The 22,867-nt window shown below is 40.3% G+C and overlaps 1 protein-coding gene across 3 annotated transcripts in view; it reads right to left on the bottom strand.

Moving 5' to 3' along the window:
- RIN2 (Ras and Rab interactor 2) overlaps positions 1 to 22,867 on the bottom strand; it is a 73,068-nt gene that overhangs the window by 8,321 nt on the left and 41,880 nt on the right. For all 3 annotated transcript variants that reach the window (XM_020790518.3, XM_020790517.3, XM_020790519.3), the window contains 4 exons: positions 21,993 to 22,084; positions 15,111 to 16,244; positions 4,281 to 4,586; positions 1,367 to 1,498 (listed from right to left, as the gene is read on the bottom strand). In XM_020790518.3, coding sequence (XP_020646177.3) covers positions 1,367 to 1,498; positions 4,281 to 4,586; positions 15,111 to 16,244; positions 21,993 to 22,084 — 1,664 coding nt within the window. The remainder of the gene's footprint in view (positions 1 to 1,366; positions 1,499 to 4,280; positions 4,587 to 15,110; positions 16,245 to 21,992; positions 22,085 to 22,867) is intronic.

The raw sequence follows: 22,867 nt of genomic DNA, 5'->3' as shown, positions 1-22,867 counted from the left end.
TTTCCAGATCTTGCAGCAGCCTATGCAGTCTGATCCACACTTCCAAACACAACAAGATAAGTACGTCACACTCAATAAAGGCACAGAAACACTATCGGTTACATGGAAATATACTGTTTACATGGAAACCTATCCTTAGAGCAAAGCTTCCTCCTCCAACTCTCTACACCAGAGGTGAGCAACTTCAACAATGCAAATGGGCTGTGTTCAGATTGGCTGACTATGCAAAGGCTACATTCCAAAGGGGACATAGCAGTTTTTTTTTCCTTTGGGTTGGTAATGTTCTTTTAAACATTTCTTTTTGTTCATTAACTATTCTTCCTTAAATAAATTTAATATCCTTTTCCAATGTACAAGACTCTCCTCATGAAATAATAGGCACTAAACCTTACTAGACATATAATTATATTTATAGATCTGTTAAACAGATTTAACAAGGCAGCACTGAACAGCAGAAGAGAGCATCAAAACTTTGTTGTTCTTAGATGTCAAAAGAGTTCCTCACAAGAGACTTGCAGCTACAAGAACAATCTGTTTCTAAGCGAGTTGATCAACAAATTGGGAAATCAGATTCCCAGAAATATAATTTAATAGAGAACAGCACAATGAAGACTTCTGAAGTTAAGATTTTTTTAAAAAAAAAAACACACACACACACACACACAAACCTAATAATTTCTAATAGCCTGATTAAAATGCTAATCACCCCAAAGGAAAACTCAAGTACATGCGGACTCACAGACTGCGGCTAATTTGTGGCAGAAAGACTTTGCCATGGGGGCAGGGAGGGTGGAGAAGCTGTGACATGAGCAACACCAGATGCAGGGAGCACTGCATGAGAAGGAGCGGCAGAGCAGCCATTGTCACCCAGAATAGTGCTCCTGTTTTTCCATTTCTGCCCCACACATTGTCAAACCTAAGCTGGGCAAATGCCCTCCCCACAAAAGCCCTTCCACCCACCTTGTGACACAACTAGGGGAAGTGACCAAGATTGCTTCAGGTGATAGAGGCTTTCTTTCTGTTTTCATGAGGCATGTGGTTTGCCAGAAATGTTTGGCAGCGGATCATGCCTCTGATGTTTGGCAGCAGTAACTTTTTATTTTTAACCAAATATTTCTGGGAGTGCTGGGAGTCCACAAAAATGGACTTGTCTACAAGCTGCACTTTTCCCACCCCTGTTCTTCACTAACAGGAACACACAATCTAGCTTGGTGGGGTTATCTCTCTGTTTTGTTTATAAAGAACTACCTGATAAGCTCTTCACAATAGCCTGAGGCTTGGGATTCTTTTAAAGACTTCAGGGGTGTTATCGGTACTCAGATTCCTGATGGAAAGCATCATCCTCGGGGGTTTCAAGGATCTTTACCTTCTCCATGCAGCAAGGATGGGTCCAGCAGCTCCATCATATACTCAATTTCAGCATCTAATTCCAGCATGTCACACTGAGCAACAACATAGGTCAGCACAGGCAGGAAGTCATCAGCGCCATACATTCTCCCTTGGTGGAGGACAGGGAAGAGTGGGAGAAAAAAAACAAGCATTATCACAACTCACTGTCAAATCTTTCTGTGGCTTCCCATTGTAAAAAAAATTATCTTCTGCATAACTGAAAGCAATATTGAATTAACCCTATAATGAACAAATGTTGTTATTTATTTATTTATTTATTTATTTATTTATTTATTTATTTATTTAATATCCCGCCTATCTGGTCAACTAAGGACCACTCTAGGCAGCTAACAGACAAAGAATAATAAAAATATACATGTTTCACCACATATTGTACCACTACTGGATCCCCTGCTGTAAAATTACTCAATAGTTTGTAAAGGATCCAGAGATGGTTACGACCGCAAACCAGATAGACCTTTTTATTTAAAAGAGCATGCATCAATATGTATTTTGCATACTTTCACTATCTACTTTACAGTCTGGGGACACTGAGATCTTTAAGAGTGGAATATTGGTGTAGTGTGTCTCCAAAGTGAGTCAGCGGACAGAGCAATGAACTAGAACTCAGAAGAGCTGGCTTCAAATCCCTGATTAATCATGGAAACTCACATGTGTATATGTGTGTGTTGAACTGGTAAAACTACTCCTTAAAAATCTTCTTAAATACCTTGAAAACCCTGTTAGGGTCACTATAAGTCTGATGTTACATGTTGTTGTTGTTTAGTCATTTAGTTGTGTCCGACTCTTCGTGACCCCATGGACCAGAGCACGCCAGGCCCAATGGTGGACAATTAACTATGGCTGAGGCAAAGTTAAGAACTGAAAACAAAGTGAGTCAAGCATTAAACTCAGATGCTTTTTGAGCAATAGAAGCAGGACCTGTCTGTCTGGAAACACCTTAGAAGGCTGGATTAGAGCCAAACGTTTCTAATAGAGATGAGTGCAGCCCATTAATATCCTGACATCTTCAAAGGCTTTCAACAACAAATATGATAGAGGGCACAATTACACTATTGAAATAAATAAGGAGCTGGATCAGGGGTTTTGAAGTCAATTTAAAGTCATGTGGCAGTCACACAGTTTTTGGGTCGATGTATACAGTACATGCTCTTTTACTCTGTTTTTAAGCAGTGTTGTATATTGGTTGAAGGGGCTACACGGGCTTTTAAAATCATTGCATTTGAGACTTTGTCCTGTGTCTGTCTACCCTCACACTGGCATGTTTGATTGACTCTACAGGGTTTGTCAAGTAATGGATGCCAGGATCATGGGTTTCAGACTATAGGGAAACCTTGCAGTCCGATCTGTTATTTTTCTTTTTCTGTCTGTAATACTGAAATAGCTATCTCAGTTGGAAAAAACTGGGGGGGGGGACAAATATTAAAAACAACACTGGCAGCAATTACAACAAGTGGCTGTGAGAGGCAGCCAATGCAAGGGCAGGCAGGTGAGTGAAGGAAAAAGCCTCAAATGCAGTGAGTTTGCAGTGCACACCCACTCTCACTCTGCTTCTCACAATCACTCACTGCTGCCATCACCAGTGTTACTTTTTATTTTAATTTATTTCAAACTGGGATAGCTATTTCAGTATTACAGATAGGAAAAATATAACAGATTGGACTGCAAGATTTCCAGGCAGTCCAAAATCCGTGATCCTGGCATCTACTACTTGACAAACCCTGCACACAATATACTCTGACACAGGTGAGCACACATGCCAAAGTGATTCAAAAGAAATCACATCCACAACTGAGTTAAAATAAACAGACCCCTTGTGTCTGTTTAAAAGTACCTCGGTTTCTGAACAACAACAGAAAAGCCTAACAACCAAAAATATGCACTCATCTGTACATTGTATAAGCAGATATCTTAAAATTAATTTCATGCATGCTAAATCTAGTACAAACCCAGGAGTTTTTTGTTTTTTTTAAGTGTACCTGCACCTAGAGTTCCATTACAGAATTCTCACAGTAATCAGAGCATAAACATCAAGTTTTAAGCCCATCAGTTATATGGATGCTACAACATTTGGCTAAGTCAGTCAGTTTATGATATATATTACATACAAGTATCTGAGCACCTCCATAGCCCTTCACATCTACTATGTACTCTCTCTTCCATCAAGTCCCAGTATTCTGGATTGTTACACAATATGAGCTGCAGTTATTGCATGAATACTGCGACAAGCTAAGTGTAGTTCTCCACATCATTGTTATGCTGGCTATGACTAATGGTGGTTGTAATATAACAACATCCGAAGGGCAGCACTTCACCCATTCCTCGTCTTAGTTTCCATGTAATAAACACGGAATGCTTGTGCTGGAATGTGATTACATGATGATTACTTCCAGGGAAATCTGGCAATATAAATATCTGTGTATACCATGTGGAACTACAGTATAATGATCTATACAGCCTACAATGTTTTATTTATTTTTTCTATGCTACTACTACACTGTTTGTGTTCCTTTAATTAAATATTCAGAAAAACTGGCCTAAGGTTCATTTGTGGGTCGCTAGATTATCCACTGCTTTTTCCAAAGTGTTCAATGTGTCTAGCCCAATTCTTCTAGCTATAAGTCATAACACTGGTCAAATAGCAAAACTCTGGAGATAAATGGAGTCACCACCAGTTCACCAAGCATTAAGAAGTAGGTTTTCTGAAGAGGAACACATCACATTACAAAACCCAAGAGATAAATTAATAAAAAGTGCAATAGGAAACTCTGGCAGGAGATGAAGCGTTTACTCATGGCTTTTCTCACCCCCCCACCCCCAGATACACTTCTCAGTAGCTCAAAAACTTCTGACCAAGAGGCAGCATTTACCTGAATTGTTCTCCATGACTGTGTAAATCAGTTTACACACTCTGAGTAGCAGCATGACTTTCTTTTCAGGAGAGTACATCTTCTGCATGGTCATGAACTTGACCTTAATCTTTTCAACATCTACAAAGTCTGGCGTTGGGACAAACACCCCCAGCTCCTGAGGATTCCGCTGCCGGACAAGCTGGAGGTTCTCCTTTAGCTGCTTCCAGGAGCCGTCGGCCATATGGAAATCTTTCAACATTGCTTCAACATGGCCCTTGAGGGGCTTCAGGATGCACTTATGCATGGCTTTCTCTAACACCACATCTGCAAAGAGACAGGCAAGCTCAGTTTACTATCTGGCAAAGAAAAGTGGTTTTTGTTCTCCCAAAGGAGAGAAAGAATAGAAACTATTTAGTGAAACTGGGATAATTATTCATTCAGGTTTCCAAAGGAATCTTAATGGAAAAACCAGATATCCAGATGCACCTTTAATGGGACTTTCCTCCTCCAAATCAATAATTTACCCTTCAACTTTTCTTATGCTAATTTTGGAAAGGAGTACCTGCACCATAAAAATCAGCTATGCAAAGATTACTCCAGTTCTAGAAATTTAGCAAATAAATCTGCTTGAATATTCACTTGGAAAACATTTAGTATATGTTTAGTTCATGTTTTCCATAAGAAGTCACAAATCAGTCTGTACAAGACATTAATGGCCTAAACCAGGTCTACATATACTCTTAATGTAATAGGCCTTTATTTTGCCAAGAGAGATACTTGCACTTGAACAGAAGGAATGCTTATCTATTGATGACAACAAGAAACAAACAAATGCAACTAGGAGGATGGAAGAAGGAATGGAAATACAGAAAACTATGAAGTGGCCTAAAATGGACTGAGAAGAGGCCTATGGGCACATTTGATAAGTTGATAAGACAATGGTGCACATCACCAGAAAACATCATGTGGACTGCCTGATGGCAAAAGTCCAGTAAAACTTGCAGAAGAAGTGAAGCAAAATGCAGAGGATAGATTTAGGGTCTAAATACAGAACAACATATTTGACCCCATACAGCACAGTTTCACAGGAAAGAAACTAGCAATGCTCAGAAACAGACCCCCACTATGGATGTTCAGGGAAACAAAACTACAGAGAATGGGGAACAAAAAAACAGCATAGGCAAAACACCCCAGGTCATTCCACATACCTACAAACTTAGTACACAGTAGAAGGTTCCATTTTTTAAAATATACACACACACCCTAAACTAAAGCACTTATTTCCAGCTGACTCACATACATCCTTTAATTAAAAAAAATGTCCATGTGAGGTACTGAGTCATTCTGGGGAAACAAAAGAAGGTAGAACAGGAGAGACCACAACTTAAATGTCTAGCTATCCATTTGTTATTGTTCTTCAATTAAATATTTGAGAAAGGTGGGGGAGGCTAGGGACCCAAAGGCTGTCAACCAGCAGCCCAAATCACAGCTGTTTGTTTAAAATATTTTTACCCCACTTTTTGCTACAACCCGTGAGACTGAGTTTTGCCTGGCCTTAAACTCTATGGCAGACCATTGTAAGCAATATAGCCATGCTACCAGACACAACATATCTGGGATTTGGTAAGACTTCTGTTTCTGAGGAGTAAATACTCAAATGGCCACAGTACACAGATGGGCAATCATATTTGGTTTAACAGGCCACAAGTTTTAGAGATCTCTTCTTCTCAGGCATACAATGTTCAGCTGGTTAAAAACAAAGACCAAATTTCCATGATTACCAGTTATTTTTTGTCAGATCCATTTGCCAGCTACAAATCCCAAAACAGCCCAAGTTCTATAGATACCATTCAAGTGCTATAGCATCCTGCAAGAACTCCAGTGATTCCTCAGAAATCCACCGCTTAATTTGACCAGATAAATAATATTTGAAGTGGGTTGTGTGTTTTTCCTTTCTTCTCTTTTCATTGCAGTAATTATATGTATACTTTTGCATATACATATATACCCTGTTTCTCTGAAAATAAGACAGGGTCTTATATTAATTTTTGCTCCAAAATTAGGGCTTATTTTCAGGGGATGTTTTATTTTTTTTCATGGACAATAATCTACATTTATTCAAATACAGTCATGTCATCTTCTGGTTGCTGCACAATGGTGGAAGGCGGGGTTTCACTTAACTAGCGCTTATTTTTAGGGTAGGGCTTATATTATGAGCATCCTGAAAAATCATACTAGGGCTTATTTTTGGGGAAACAAGATACACATATGTATACGTATACACACACACATACACACACATACATACATATACATATATATACATATACATATATGTGTGTGTGTGTGTATGTATATGTATGTACACACACATATGTATATGTATATATGCACACAGACAGACAGACAGACAGACAGACAGACAGACAGACACACACACACACACACACACACATAGGGAGACTCTCCAAGCAATTGGGAACCCTGATTTTTGGGTTCTGCGATCATTTAGACAGGCTTGATGTATACCAGTGCCCTTCTTCTTCAGACAGTGTTGCAGAAAAAGCAACAAATAGGCTAGAACTTTCTCCCTGTTCAAACATTCAGATTAATCCTTTTCTAACAGCTGAATTTGTCTCCACATTTTCTGTAGTCCTACAGCTGGTGTGACAGGAATGCATTTCCCCCTTCACCATATAAAGTTATGGTTCTCTGCCATGACATTCTGCATTTCATTACACTTCTTTAATTAATTCCTGTTTGTTTTCTACCTGAAAGTGAGGTTGTCTTGGAATCGCCATGCACGAATATTGGCTTTCCACCACCTCTTTCATTCTGGTAGATACTCATGGTGATGGAAATGTCTCCATCTCAACTTCCTGCTCCACCTTCAAGAGTTCTTTCCTCTCCCTCTAGTTCAGAGGCATCAACTGCAAGTGTTCATTCTAAGAGGTTTACGACAGTTTAGAGGCCTATACTGTCAACACAGACTTCTCTCCACATTCTCTGAATGTGTGTATGCTTCTTTTCTTCTCCACTGCCACAGCTATCACCTAAAATAGTCACTGATGTGTATAGAATAACACAGAATAACATGAACAATGGTAGCCCTCCAGGTATTGTATGACAGCGCCTATACATTGGTACATTGGATATGCTGGCCAGGACTCGTAGGAGGTGTCATCTGACAACAAACTGCCCAGCTGAGACATGAAGAATGATGGAATTATAGTTCTTACTGCATTTCACTTAATGCGCAGAAGAGGACGACTTACAATATTCGAGCAGTTCTTAAAAAATAAGCATTCCACACTATCCACAATACTAACCCTCGTGTCATCCTGATTACCTGGTGCCAGAACTATTAAACACATGCGTATGTATTTCTGGCAAATTCTTTCTGTTGGGAGATTTCAGGGTTAGCAAAACTTGTCTGTTTGCTGCTTCTGTTGATACGAAGTTGAAAATTTTGTATTTATTCTAGGAAGGTGTTAAGTATTGCACACCATTCACAGAAATAATTAAAGTATAACATGTTTGCTGCACAGCTCTTCCTTTCAATAAACTACAGTAATGTGTGAGTAATAAATATTCATTAACAGCAGATATAAAATAGATATGCAAGCCACAGCACATCTCTTTGGCACTGAAGGGTAAAGGAAGCTACTCCATTGCAGGAACGACGGCACAAGACAAAAAGGCTGCAAAGCTGAGGTTACAAATTGTTGTTATTACATGTTATCAAGTTGCTCTGAACATATGCTGACCTAGCAGGATTTTCCAGGCATGTGAGATGTTCAAGGAGTGGTTTGCCTTTGCATCTCCCAGCGAATTTCTATGGATGGCTGAGGATTTGAAGCCAGGTCTCCTGGATCTTAATCCAACAGTGTGTTCAGGGTTACAAAACAGTAGGGATGAGAATACTAATATTAAAGAAAATGTATGTCTACATTTACCCAAAAATAAATCTAAGTAACCCACAAAGTAACAACAAACACTTTAAAAAGTGTTTGGGTGGCAGAGTGGTATTCTCTAAGAAGGAACCGTTGTAAACAGCTCCCTTTGTTATGACTTGGTAGCAATAAAAATTAATCCACCCACCCACCCATCCATCCATCTATCCTTCCTTCCTTCCCTCCCACACACAAACTCCCCACTGCAGCTGAAGTCTGGAAACAAAACGCAACAATGTTTCATGGCTAGCTGCTCTGTGCAAAAACACAGTCAATATTTGTAACCTTGAATGAATATTTGCATACCTACAGCACTGTAGCAGCTGCACATAACTTGGCTCCCTCTAGGTTACATTTCTCCAAAATTCTTGACATTGTTGTCTCCCAGATTCAAGGCCCTTAAACTTCACCTCTGATTCATTCTGTGAGAAGGTGAGAAGCAGTAAGGCAGAAGGGCACAATTGTTCACCACTTCGCCTCCTCTATGTATTGTTGGGTCTAGATTCGAATGAAGTATCTTATTTTTGTCTTGATCTGTTCCAAAAAATCTGGTGGACCCAGAGTGGACTTTTCACTGATGTTACAAATACCCCCTTCCTCTTCCGCTTCTATTAGCATCCTTGAGTAATATTGAGGAGTACTGTATCTTAGGACCTAGTGCAAAAATTAAAAAGGGAAAGCCGGTATGGTGCAGCACGTAGGAAGAGCCACATTGAAATCCCCATTTAGTTATGAAGGTCACTTGGGAAAGTCACAGTCTCTCAACCTAAATGGGTGTCAACCTAACTTATGATTGTTGGGAAGTTAAAAACAAAGAGAATCATATACACTACTTTGAACTCCTGCAGGGGTGGCGAACCTTAGGCAATGCAGATGTTTTGGATCACAACTCCCCAAGTCCTTTATCACTGGCAACACAGGCTGGAAATTCTGAGAAATGTAGTCAAAAACATCTGAAGTGCCAAAGGTTCATCACCCCTGCAGAGGAAACGGAGGGAGGTAATGAACACAACACTACAATGTAGAAGATATCTTGTTAAACAACTTAGGAGTAGAGATGGACATGAAGTGCTTCATAGTGCACAGGTATTGCACATTCCATCCCTCCTGGCTGGCTGTCCCGCTCACAATCCTTCATGCACCATGTGGGTTGTCCTCAATCACCAGCTTCCAGTCCAAGCAAGAGCCTGCGTTGGCCTTCATTGCCTCCTCTGACAGCCAACCACTCACCAGCTGTGCAGGGAGAAGGTCCATCCCACCTCGTCTGAGTGGTTGGCTGCTGGAGGAGGCAGGGAAGGGAAGCTTGGACTGGACTGGAAGCCAGTAACTGAGGATCTGGGTGAGACACCAAGACTTGTGAGTGGGGCAGCCAGCTGGAGGGGAGGGAACACGTGGCACCTGTGGTGCCACACGTACAAATTGGGACGAACCGCTTTCACTACTCAGGAGAACTGGCTATGGTGCTATCAAGTTCAAGAGATGCTTGTGGAAAGCTGCAGAGGAAACCCAACATGTATCTTACCTAATGTTTTAAAGTTTATGTTAATGAGACAATTAATGTAATTAAAGGATAGATGGAATTAGGAAAAACAAACTGCCAAATGGCCTGAAAATATTTATCTTAAAATACTCAAACAGAAGATCAACATGATTTGCAAACAGTCATGGAAGTTTATAAAATACAAATACATCAAAACAACAGCCAGAATCCAATTGAAAAATTACACTGCCATAAACCCTCTGGTGAAAATTTTAGCTGCAACCTGCTACACGTCACAAAGTCAGCACAGGCATTTAGTTCTGTGCACCAAGTTATGAGACTGACATTCAACAGCAAATGCCTACGCCAGCTTCTAAACTTGCAGGACTTAATTATACCACCAAGTATAACTACCCGTATTTTTCTGTTTATAAGATGACCCAATGTATAAGATGACCCCCCCCCTTTCTAATCCCAAATTAGAAAATTTGATCCCTGATTTTCCCTTCCTTTTGCTAAGGTACAGAGCTTAGCAAAAGGAAGGGAACAGCAGTGATCAAAGGGCTCCCTTTGACCACTACTTTTCCTTGCCTTTTGCGAAGCCACACGGGGCTTAGGAAGTGGGTAAAGCTGCCATGAAAGGGTTTCAGGATCAAAGGGCTGCAATTGTGCAGCCCTTTCATCGCTGCTTTACCCAAAGGGAGCCTTCCCTTCCTTTTTACTAAGCCCCGTGGCTTCACAAAAGGCAGGGAAAAGTGGTCATTTTTCCGTATAAAACGACCCTCAATTTTTTGTCTAGTTATTTAAGGTAAAAGTGTTATTTTATACATGGAAACATACGGTAATAAGATTTTGGCCAGCAATGTATTTAAATGTATCAGAGAGGATATCAGGTGGGGGGTGGGGATGGAACATGAGATGACCAGAGGGGTACAAGAATTATAGAAAGCAAATAGAGTGAATAAAATTGGCCAGATAATAAGAACAGATAGGTTTTCATTAAGCTACTTAATAGTGCTACAGAGAGCTTTAATTTACTTCTGGGAAGTGGAAAGCGGAAGTTCTTTTAAGAGAGCAAGGAGTTTCCCAATGACTTCTGGAATGACCATCTGCATCCTGCCCTGAAATGCTCTTTCATAATCTTTTGAAGCAGCAGACGTCTGAATAAGAGGTAAATTCCTCAGTGACCTTCTGTCATTAAAAAGGCCTCAAGTTTTACTTTATCTACTGAAAACCATTTACATATCAGTCCTCACAATATATAGGAATAGCAGGTTAAGAGCCTTTTTTTTTTCATTTTCTTTATCTCCCAGTACTCAAGATGATTCCTTTCTGATGACAGGCACTTGTGCAGCTAGTAATATTGGCATTCTGAGCCACTACTACTATAATCCCATCTAACAATTGGGCTTCATTGTTAATATAATCATCGTCATGTGACCTCAAGTCCCTTCTGAATTATGCTGGTGGTTTTCAGGGGTTCCCAGGTAAAGAGTATTCAGAAGTGGTTTAAGGCTCCTTTCTTCTGGGGCCATCCTGGGGCTGTGCAGCTTGCCCAAAGCCACACAGGCTGGCCCTACTCCTAGGAGACACAGTGGGGGCATCAAATTCTCAACCTTAACTCACGGAGCCAGCCAGCCAGCTACATTTTCAATAGAATCAGAATCCTAGTTTTATTAGGAGATCAGGAAGTCTGAAGGAAAAAGGAAAGTTTGTGGTTAGGGCTTCCAGGTCAGCAGCATCCCATTCTCTGAGATTCAGGGCCCTGAAGCCAAGGGGTGGACCCCTGTGGTGTCACAGATGTGGGCCCTTGTGATCTTAGGCAGAGCAGGAAAAGGTTGCGAGGGACAGGATTTTTTCCAGGCTTCCCTGGATAATTCTCCATACTATCCAGTCAGGAGTCAAAGGCAATGCCTTCCTCCTCTAAGGAGCAGCCACCTCTTACTCACTCACTTGCACTCAATGGCCAACTACATTACTTCCCATGTTATAAAGCAAAAAAAAAAAAGTTAATGCACCCAGTGAAACAGACAGATCAGCGAAGGAAAAAAGGAAGCACTTCTTTAAACAAGACATAAATAATTTTGGACCATTGCTGCAAAATGGAGCAATAACAATAGGATTTGGTGTTTTTAAAAAGAAGGGCAGACACTTGATGGAGAACTGGATGGATTAAAAGCACTCTTTGCCAAGACAACTGAGTAGAATCTCCAAACTTACAGCAGTACATCTCAGAGTACAAGGAGACAATCTGAGAACAAACTGGCAAACATGCTTACTTTTTTAAAAATTTAAATCTAAAGCATGGGTTGGAGGATTATTTGGGTGAATATTTAAATGTATTTTTGTAAATAACAATAGTAGCAACTACAGTGGGGTCTTGACTTGAGAACTTAATCCGTATTGGAAGGCGGTTCTCAAGTCAAAAAGTTCTCAGGTCAAATCTGCATTTCCCATAGGAAGGCATTGAAAACCATTTGATCCGTATCTGCTCTTTTCCGTCCATAGAAACTAATGGGAAGCTGCTATTCCGCCTTCTACCACTAGAGGGGGGATATTTTGTTTCTTTTTTTCTTAGGTCAAGAAAGGTTCAGGGAAGGCAGGGAAAATACAGTCCAGGCAGTCCAGTACCAGGCAGTCTGAAGACTGTCTCCCAATCCACTCTCTAAACGCTGGGAGGAGTGAGGAAGCAGACAGGCACCCTTTTCACTGGCCAACAGTTAACTGAAAGTTCACATTTTGCACTTTCCCTGCCTCCCACGTGGGTTTTTTTCAGTTCTTAACTCAAATCTAAGTATGTAAGTCAAGTCAATATTTTCCTATGAGACCGGTTCTTAAGTCAAAATGTTCTTAACTCAAGCCGTTCTTAAGTCAAGACCCCACTGTATAATGAAGTAACAAAAAAAGTGCCATGTTAGTGGTGCTTCATAAACACAGTACTCTGAAAGTAATTTGTACTAACGAACATGCTACTTTTGGTAAGTAACGAGGAATACCTAAATAATTTTTTGAAAAAGATGACATTCCAAGCTCTGTGTGAGAAGAAAATAGAATATTATTTTCATGCTCCATGACAGGTTGTTGATCAGAACCTTTCCATTTTATTTCATTCAAAGAGGTTTCCCCACATTACCAGGGAATAATTAGTTGGAGATTATTTTAATCTGGAGATGCCATAAACAAAGTTGAGGAGGCATTAATGAAGTCCCACAATTTAATATGGAAATAACAGCATTTGGCTATTTCTTTAGCTCTGATTTCCCCACTCACCCCTCACTTTTTTTTCCACAGAGAGACTGAAAATGGCAAAAATAAAATGTGGAGTAAATGGATTACGCTGGCCATTGTTCTACTGTTCACAATGACTCAATCCATCTGCCACATAGCTCTGCGCTTAAATCAGCAACATCTAATGTTTCTGCTGTGCTGTGTGGTTACTTGCAAACCTCAGGACTGGTGAAGGCAGCAAAATTGCTCAAAAGCAAAGTTTCTGCTTGCTTGAACTGCCTGCCTACATAATGAGATTGCTCACAGGCCATCAATTGCTCAACTAAGCTCACCCACTCAAAATACAATACTTTACACAAGCAGTTATTAACATATGAAAAAAGTTATCAATATAGCAATCCTCCACAGTTTCAAAACACACCCTTGTAGAAAAAGAGCAAAGCCAAAAACATGCACAAACCACAAGAGAATTTAAACGTGCACACTGCCAAAACACAAGGGTGAAGTTTCACAGCACTGTACATTCTCCACATACTGTTCTGTCTTTCATACAAAGGCAGTAAACTATCTAGGATTTAGAGGGGGAGAAATGAGATGATGTTGTTTCATTAGCTTTGTATTCCTGTAAAACGGAATCAACAATGAGCATGCAAACACAAATAGCTACTATATTCAGGACTTGACAAAGTTTCAGTAAAAGAACACTTAACCATTCCCTAAGGAAGTACATTATCAGTTTGCCTTATATAATAATCCCTATGCTGGACAGCCAACAAACTCTGAGAACACCAAATCAACGGTGAAAGAAACAGCTCAGTGAAATGAGCTCATGAGGAAACTATTTTGTCAGGAGTGAAGTTTATCTGGGGCCCAGTGTTCACAACTCTTTCCGCTTTCTGTTAAAGTGATGCTTAAAACATGTGAACGCAGGCAGAGATTATAGCTCAGGGAGCTAATCTGTATTTTCATATACATCCTTCTAACACAAGGGCAAAATGCTCATGTATATAACACAAAAGCAGGCAAGAACTGAGCTAACTTCTTGCCTCCTTCCTTAAACTAGAAGCCTCAAATGACCTTCTGAATCTACCTGCCCAACGTTTATGTTGTGAATCTGAGGTCGTCCTTCTGGGGAAGAATGGGAAAGGGGCCTTTTTTGATGGTGGCATTTCATCTGTGAAATGCCCTTGTTATCATACAGGATATGATTTTAGTACCATTTACCACACTTTGATGAAAAAGTAGGATTTCAAGGTTACAGTTAGAATACATTAGAGAACTTTACTACTACTGCTACTGTATTTTAATTTTAATTGATAATTGTTTAGATTCTGATTTTAATCTTATTTTTTTAACAGTCTTCATTTTTCTGTTGGTGTTACTGTTGAGATGTTGGATTTTATACAGTACACACATGCAGAGACACTTAGAAAAGCAACTGTAAACACATAAGCATAAATACATTACAAGCCTATATTTCAAGCCAGCAATATAGAAAGAACATAAGACATTACCTTAAAAAAACATTCAATGTATGTCTCATGGCTGCAAAATATGATTAAACATAGCTCCTGCATAGTCCAGCAGTCGCCTTTATCGATATTGACTCAGAAATCATATTGATTTAGTGACACTTCCTTTCTAGTATACATAGGATTGCATACATAGGAATGTAATTCGGCAGTGCAATCTTTTGAAGCCACACACTCCTCTGTTTTCTTTGAAGTTAAGTAGGAAGTAAGAATAGGATTGTAGGCTTAAGTCTTAAAACCCTCCCTCAACTTTAGAATTTTGGCATATTGTGCTTTCATTAAAAAAACAAAGAAATAAATTATACTCAGCTATCTAGAAATGTAATAATCCTCTGACCCCTTGCCTCACATCACCACCATTTCATCATCTGTAGACTGTACAGATGAGGGCAGCCCCTCCTTTTTTGCTTCGGCTACTTTATAAAATAGTACATCTATATGACACACACCAGTTTTACGTAAACCTACTTCAGTTTTACATAAAGCCTACTGGTCTTTTTGTTGTTGTTGTTGTTACTCAGCTATACTACATTTAAAGCAAGAAGAGGGAGTTGCTACTTTGGTTATTTACAGACAAGCACTGCCACTACAAGGACAGTACCTTTTCCCTTTTGGGCAGATGCTGCAAGGCAAACAAGCCACACCACTTCCTTACCTATTTGGTCTTCTGGGATGAGAGATTCAATGGGAGGATCTAGTTCAGAGCTCTGAGACAAGTAGCTCTTGACTTGGGTCATAAACTGCCGGATGGTCTGAAGCATATCTGTGCTGGAAACATGGCACTCCTTGTTCTCCAGCAGGAAGCTTACGTAGTCCTGGACCAGGCAACCGAAATAGGTCCGCTTGTCGCGAGACATCTCTGCGATTTTCTTGATCATCCTCTTCTCTGGGGTCATGAAAGAGCTGAAGACACCACTCACTTTTCGAAGCTGGGATTTAACAATTTTGGGGAGGACAAAGGAGCCAGTCCTTTTCTTTTTGGGCTTCAGAGGTGGTGCCATGCTCTCCTGGTCGCTTTCCCCCTCATACTCTTCCAGGCTGCTGTTAGTATCCCCATCATAAGCAAAGAGTGGCATGCTCCTATCAAAATCCAGCGAGTCAGAGGAAGAGGTGGACAGGCTCATGTCGCTCAGTCTCTGCCGGCCTCCATTCCACTGCACTTGTGACTCACAGTGTGCAGCTAAGCTCTTTTTGCTCTCTGCTAAGTTTTGCTGAGGCGGGGCTCCACCTGGAATGCTAGCAGCCTCTGAGCCATGCACTGAGTTACGGCTTGGTCCAATTACAGCTGAGCTGTTTGCAGTGCTCCCTGCTTCTAAAGAGAGTGCCTTCTTCTTCAGGCGAGGCGGTGGGATAGGGGTTGGCCTCTTCTGTAGCCCATCCACGTTCCGTTCTCTGCTGTGGTTGACAGTTTCTGGCAGACTTGCCTGGTTTACAGTCCTGGACAGCTGAGGACTTGCAAGGAGGCTATGAATAGAAGGTGGGGGAGGTCTGGGTGGGGGAGAACGGGACCTCTCTGGGCCATTCACATCTTGAGTTCTTGGGCACTGCCTTTTCAGATTTCCACTGACGTCCTGGCTATGCACTTTCAAGAACAGTGGATTAATAAAACACAAGGCTCCATTGGTTTGGCTGCACTCCAGCTCTGAAGGCGTCCTCGTTCTTATAGAATGAACTCCATTTATAAGGCAGAGCTGCTGGGAGTCTTTATAAATGCTCTCTGAAGGCAGAGGCTTCTGGAGAGGTGATGGATTTTGCAGTCTGTTGTTGTTAGCTGGAGAACTCCAGAAATCTGAAAGTCATTATTTGGTTAGTGAAAGAATGCAAATATTATGCAGCTAGCGCTCTGAATACTCTACGCAAGAACATCTGCTTTCAGACAAAAAGTTCTTTAACTTTACTTACAAGGCCAACTCAACATGTTTTGGTCCTTGAAGTGGAAAACCCTGAAGGCATTTAATGCCCCATAACCCACACAAACAAACATGGGGCACAGTTCAAGAGAAAGCCTTCCTATAAAAGCCTCCATTGATTTCGACCAATCTTTCTAAGAATGACTTTCTTCTGGACTGCGCTCCTACCAATGTTCATATCTGGCCATTTCTGACCAACAAAACTGGCTCCTGAAGCCACACCCCTGGACACCGCAGAACTGCCTGCTTCGTGGTAGAGTTGCCTGCTTCCCAAAACTAAACCTGAAGAGCAGAGGGGAGGGGCAAAAGGCCTCTTTAAGGAGTTATATAGTCCTGTTACCTGCACACCCTGAGAGCTTGCCTGGAATGCAACATGTTGGACCTTGAAAGGTGCATAGACTCTCACTGCCTGCAGCAACCATCATGACACTGCTATGAAGGCACTCTTTTAACCCAGTTCCTTTGGAGCTTTTCCTCCATGTTTTAATTCAGACAACAGGCCAAACCCTGGTCTGAAAAGTGTCATGCCTGCTGCTTTCACTTCCTGCCTGTTAGGAAAATCAGCAGGTAGGTACAGTGAACTCCAGAGATGAAACTGCAACCAAGCCCACAGGTTGTCTATTCACACCAAACAATAAACTTCCATGTCAACAGTCTAGTGCCTTGCCTGGACTAAGCATTAAACTATGTATGTTGTGGGTCAAATCTGTAATTTCTCCAATTTGGTGCCCTCTAGATGTGTGGGAATGCAACTTGTATCAGTCTCACCATTATGGCCACTGAGCAGGAAAGTGGGGCTGATAGGAGTTGTACTCCAACATATCTGGAGGGTGTCTGGTTGAGGCCATTTTTCTTAAACGTTTGTTTATTTGAAATCTATTCATCCCTAGGGATCAAAACAGATATCAGATTGGAAGATCTGTAACCAATTGTCTCATTAAAAAAAATGCAAATGCAATCCTGAAAGCTCCAAGACCAGTTCAGAGGCCCTACAGAAGTAGGAAGAATCAATTTATTCCCATACAGTTGTCTAGATTAATAAATGTCTGAGTATGGGGGGGTATTTTTGTTTTTTTGTTTTCGTTTGGAGAAAAAAAAACCCACAAATAAAACAGTGGTAGTGGAAGTGGGGGGATTCAAGTCATACAGTGGGGTCTTGACTTAAGAACGGCTTGAGTTAAGAACATTTTGACTTAAGAACCACTCTCATAGGAAAATATTGACTTGACTTAAGTACTTAGATTTGAGTTAAGAACTGAAAAAAAACCACGTGGGAGGCAGGGAAAGTGCAAAATTTGAACTTTCAATTAACTGTTGGCCAGTGAAAAGGGTGCCTGTCTGCTTCCTCACTCCTCCCAGCGTTTAGAGAGTGGATTGGGAGACAGTCTTCGGACTGCCTGGTACTGTCCTGCCTGGACTGTCTTCCCTGAACCTTTCTTGACCTAAGAAAAAAAGAAACAAAATAGTGGTTGAAGGCAGAATAGCAGCTTCCCATTAGTTTCTATGGACGGAAAAGAGCCGATACGGATCAAATGGTTTTCAATGCATTCCTATGGGAAATGCAGATTTGACTTGAGAACATTTTGACTTGAGAACCGCCTTCCAATACGGATTAAGTTCTCAAGTCAAGACCCCACTGTAATAATGCCATGGAAAGGGAAGTGTCCCTTCCCCTTATTTCAGCCCCATACAGATCCTTCTCAGTTCTCAAACTTCAGTTGTCTTTCCCAAATAACAACTCCCCTAATTTCCCATCTAGCCTGGAACCAAGGCAGAAATAAAATTCAGGGCAATACATAAATCATACAACTTTTCCACTGAGTTTTTTTTTTTTTTTTTTACATTCATCATCATTGATTTAAAAAGAGTATTAAAACCATGTAGTCCTTTCACACAACCTAAAGACAATGGTGGGTGATACCTTTGTGGGACCACTAAAATCTCACAAACAGAGGTTACATTTTGACTCCATGTGGCCTTTTGATTTCTTGTTGGACTATGGAAGACGCCCCAAATAGCTGGGCACTACAATATAACAAGGAAGGACATTTAACACCACCAAAACAGGACAGCAAACTGGGGACATTTTCCTCCAGTCACTAGGCAACACATTTAATTTGGCTGCAATTGGCTTACCTAGTGTAAACTCAATGTAATTTAAACTTCTCTGATATAGGGTTTGTGTGTCCCGACACCCAGCCAAACACCAATGATGTGGTTCAACGTTAGGCATTGTGTCAGGTACATGTGAATGAGAGCTACTTAGTGACTGATAGATCCTTGTCTTATAATCTTGGGCATTCGCACCCACATTGTCAGAAGTTCGAATTTCAAACCTACCATCTCTGCAGCCCCCATTTTAGAACTTGCTTTAGACAAGGAACCCGGGTCCTTACACCCAGCCATGGATTTCTGAATATCTGTTTTGCCCCCTCCCCCGTACCAGCTCTGTAATGCCCAGCCTGGTGAAGATCTGTGTGGAGTCAAAAGCTAGCGTCTATGTGTGTTTAGTGGTCAAATACAGGAATCACCCACCTTTGTCTTCCTATCATCAGTCATGTTGCTGAGACCCCAAATTTGGAAGGCCCTGTAAAAAGGACTCCAGACACAGAATGGAAAGAAGGAACAATATCTGTTTGCCAATAAAGCCTTTACCCCAGCTAGTTATATTTGCAAAATACACTGAAAAGCAAACTTGTAACTCAACAAAGCTGTATGCAAAAGGCATTAATAGTCAATGTATTCTAAATAAAACCAGATGTCCTGGCTTGATAAATAATAGTCCACATTCCTAGGTAGAGTAAATCACTAAAGTACTATCCCAATTAAGATTCTAAGAGCTCTATGATTTTCATCCAAGTTAACGTTATTCCATTTTTTCCATTTTCTACTTAGAATTATTATTATTATTATTTGAGAGGAGGGAATAACTTAGCAACAGAGCACATGAAAAAAGTTCCAGGTTCAGCTTGAAAGAGCAGAATCATAAAATTCTGTCTGAGAGAACCTGGACGTATGCTGCCATCAGGCAATAATGAGCTGCAACAACAATGAAGTGGACTTCATAAAAGGCATATTTCAAATGTGTTTTTTTTAATGCACTTTTTTCTGCCTCTGGCATTCAGAAATGTTTCAGTTTTCAGAGGGCTTGGAGGATGAGATTAATTCTGCAGGACCAGCCTGAAATTCCATTTAGCCAATCATCTTTATTTCCTACAGTGGACTTGTGAACACCCCTGAAACCAGTAAGTCTGTTTGCTGCCTAGGGGAGCTTCCCCACAAATGGTCTGTAAAAGAACAGGGACTGAACAGGAAGATTCTATTTAGTCACTGAAACCCCCATTTTCCATGAAACCATTTAGTTCCCTTTTAAAATCATTTGAGCCACCAGCATACATTGTGGCAGTAAATTCCATATATTAGATATTGTGTGCTATCTTTGGTTAGTTCTGGGCTGACTACTCCTAAACTATTTATTCATGTGTCACCAAGTTCAAATGCTAGATATGAAATAATAATTTCTTTCCAGTCACTGTGTTCATACCATGAATTTGTTTATACCTCCCTCATGTCACTCCTCTTGCATATACAATTTCAATATAATAGCAAAGCACACACCATGCATCATACACACAGTATGCTTTACACATACCTGTTCAGTTGCATGTCTAGCACCCTATAGCATTTATAGGCACCTATATATCATGCAGATCATTTAGACTGCACACTAGCCATGCACAGGAATTCACAGTGACTCCTATTTAAGGGTCTGTTCCACCTAGTCTGGATAGTTAAAGCTGGACTGTTTTAGGTGGAAGGAAGATGGACAGCAAGAACTTCATTTTCATTTTAGAGCAAAAGAAAAAAAAGTGTCTTGAGAGCAGAGGTCTGAATAATCTCTTACCTAATCCAATGAATAATATTAATTTCCCTGTCAATCATCACTGAGCATAACCTTATTTTAGCTATTAAAACTGAATATATATGTAACCCTGGACATAACAAGGAGAGAGGAGTGCTACATGTATAAATTGTCATCATACTTGCAAATTAAATCCATTAATAAGAAAAGCTGCATGAATGCCGCAGCTGCTTCAACAAAGACTCAAAGGGGACAAACTCCTTCCTTCATCCATCAGTTAGCAAAAAAGAACAACTCAAACCTGTCCTCAAATGAGGTAATCACTCATTTATTTGGGTACTGGACAGCTAAGAGTTCTCATTCTCTATGTGATAGTTGTTTTAAACTCTGACTGAATTCCATTTTTATTTAGTTTCTATAAGTTGCCTCTTTGGCTAGTAGACACACTTTGCTAACTAAACTTATTAACATGAAAATAGTTCCTTCCTGTAATAATAATAATAAGGGACTATTTATTGGAAGATGCTTGGTAACTTGTCATTGCTTTAAAAAAAACTTTCTGTGTTCTTTGTATTGTGTGCAAGTTGGCCGATGTGTATTGAACTGTCATAGGACCATAATAAAGTTATCAAAGCAGGAAAATGGATAACTGATCACCATTTACAGTATAAGTATTGTTCAGGTCAACATTCTTCCTCTTGAGGAACACAGCAGCAAAGGAAGCAGATCACTGGAACTCGGCCCAAAAGTTTATTTGCCCAAATGACTCTAGATGATGTCTCTTGATAAAGAACTCAGAATACAACCTGTTACTTTGAGTGGCCATCACTTTTGTGCATGCAGCTTGTGGTGAATACTACAGCACAGGTGAAACTTAATAAATGTGGACTTGATCAAAGGCAAGATGAAATAAAATAATTGTCTTTACCATTTTGGCTCCCCTGCATGCTGACCACTTTGAGCTTTGCAAACAAGTGTGGACATAAATAAAAATATAAAATCAACACATTTGCCAGAATTTTCCCTAGTTAAAAACACATTTTCATAAATTGGTTACATTGGTACATTTACTAATTTGCAATAGCTAGAATGGTAAAATGGACAAAACGTTGAACCTGAACTGCACAGACCCAAAATGGAATCTGTGCTAAGTTGTGAAGCTCACTGGGTGAACTCCCATCTAGCCCCTGTTATCACCCTACTTCACTGAGGTGTTTAGTGAAATGAATGAATCAAATGTGATAATCCCAGCTAGTTCTGTAGATCAGGCAATGAAAAATAAATGCATTACTCTCCCATTGGCTGTGGACTGACTTGGAGCACTGCACACAAGTTAGCAATAGGAATGTGGGGCAGTCTTCTGTACCTCCTAGGATACAGGATGGGTACTGGAGACCTTTAAAGATTGTGACCAACCTTCCAGTCAATTTAAGACAAAAAAAAGTATGGTGAAAATGGAATGAGTGAAATGAGAATGCTGGTAGATCTCTGGAAGCTGAATTGCTAGTGCCACTACTCCTGGCTTACTTCCTGAATGACCTTTCCAGGGATATTAACCATGGCAGCATCCTAGGATAGGCATACCAGCTCAGCAGCACTGTCTATGCCTTTCCACGGCAGTCCCTTCCTCTGAAGGTAATACACTACAGCACCAGCTTCATGCTGATTAATGCAACAGTGTTGACACTCAACATGCTTATCATTTTTACTGTTGATCACTGAAGGAAGCTAGAATGAATTAAACTAAAACAAGAAGTGTACTTACTTAGTCCCATCTGAGCCACTTCTTCAAGCTGTGCCTCTGTTGTTGCTGTTGCAATAGCATGAGGTAATTTCAAGGTGAACGGCAAGACATCCCTTGTTTGGAAATTTTAAAAATTAACAATTTGTTTTTGGCTTTTACATTTCTTGTTTAAACATATGCAACAATCTCAGATAAGTGTTCTTCCTTTAAACTACTACTTTGGGGAAAAACACTAGAAAATTATACTTAAAAAGAGAAACAGCTGAGATAAAGTATGGTGAAGACCCACTTGAAAGGGCTGAATATCAGTGAAGACTTTTTAAGTAATTACCAAATGTGAAATGCTACATTGATTCACAGTTTGCCACTTGCGTCAACTATGCTAATGTTATCTTTTAGACTAATAACTGAGATTATTCCCAGCCTGATAGCCTATCTTGTTACTAACGATCCATTATCACTTTGTCCATAATCTGTTTTCCCAGATGGCCATGGGGCCATGTATATATATTACAGTCAGGTAGCCTCACTCTTAAGCCTGAAGAAGTGGACTTAATCCATAAACGCTTAATCCATAAATTAAAATATAGCAGTTAGTCTTTAAAGTGCCACAAAATTTTTCTTTCCTGTTTTTTTTAAATCTGCTTTCCTAGAGGAACATTTTCTTCCACTATTTCTTCTTCATTCACCACCAACTGCTTTATTGAAGTTTAGAACAATGGTGAGAAAATTTTAGCCCTCCAGGAGTTTTGGACTACAACTCCCATAACTATTGTCCATACTGCATGAGGCTGACAGCAGCCCTAACCAAATATTAACACAAAAGGGCCAAGGTAATGGTCATTATGAAAAGAAGCTTTTGCTTATTGAAGTGGACTTTCACAATATGTCTTAAG

This window comes from Pogona vitticeps, chromosome 4, assembly GCF_051106095.1.
Source record: "Pogona vitticeps strain Pit_001003342236 chromosome 4, PviZW2.1, whole genome shotgun sequence".
Taxonomy (NCBI): Eukaryota; Metazoa; Chordata; class Lepidosauria; order Squamata; family Agamidae; genus Pogona; species Pogona vitticeps.
The sequence above is the reverse complement of the archived record's forward strand: the minus strand, read 5'-3'. Positions and strand labels throughout refer to the sequence as shown.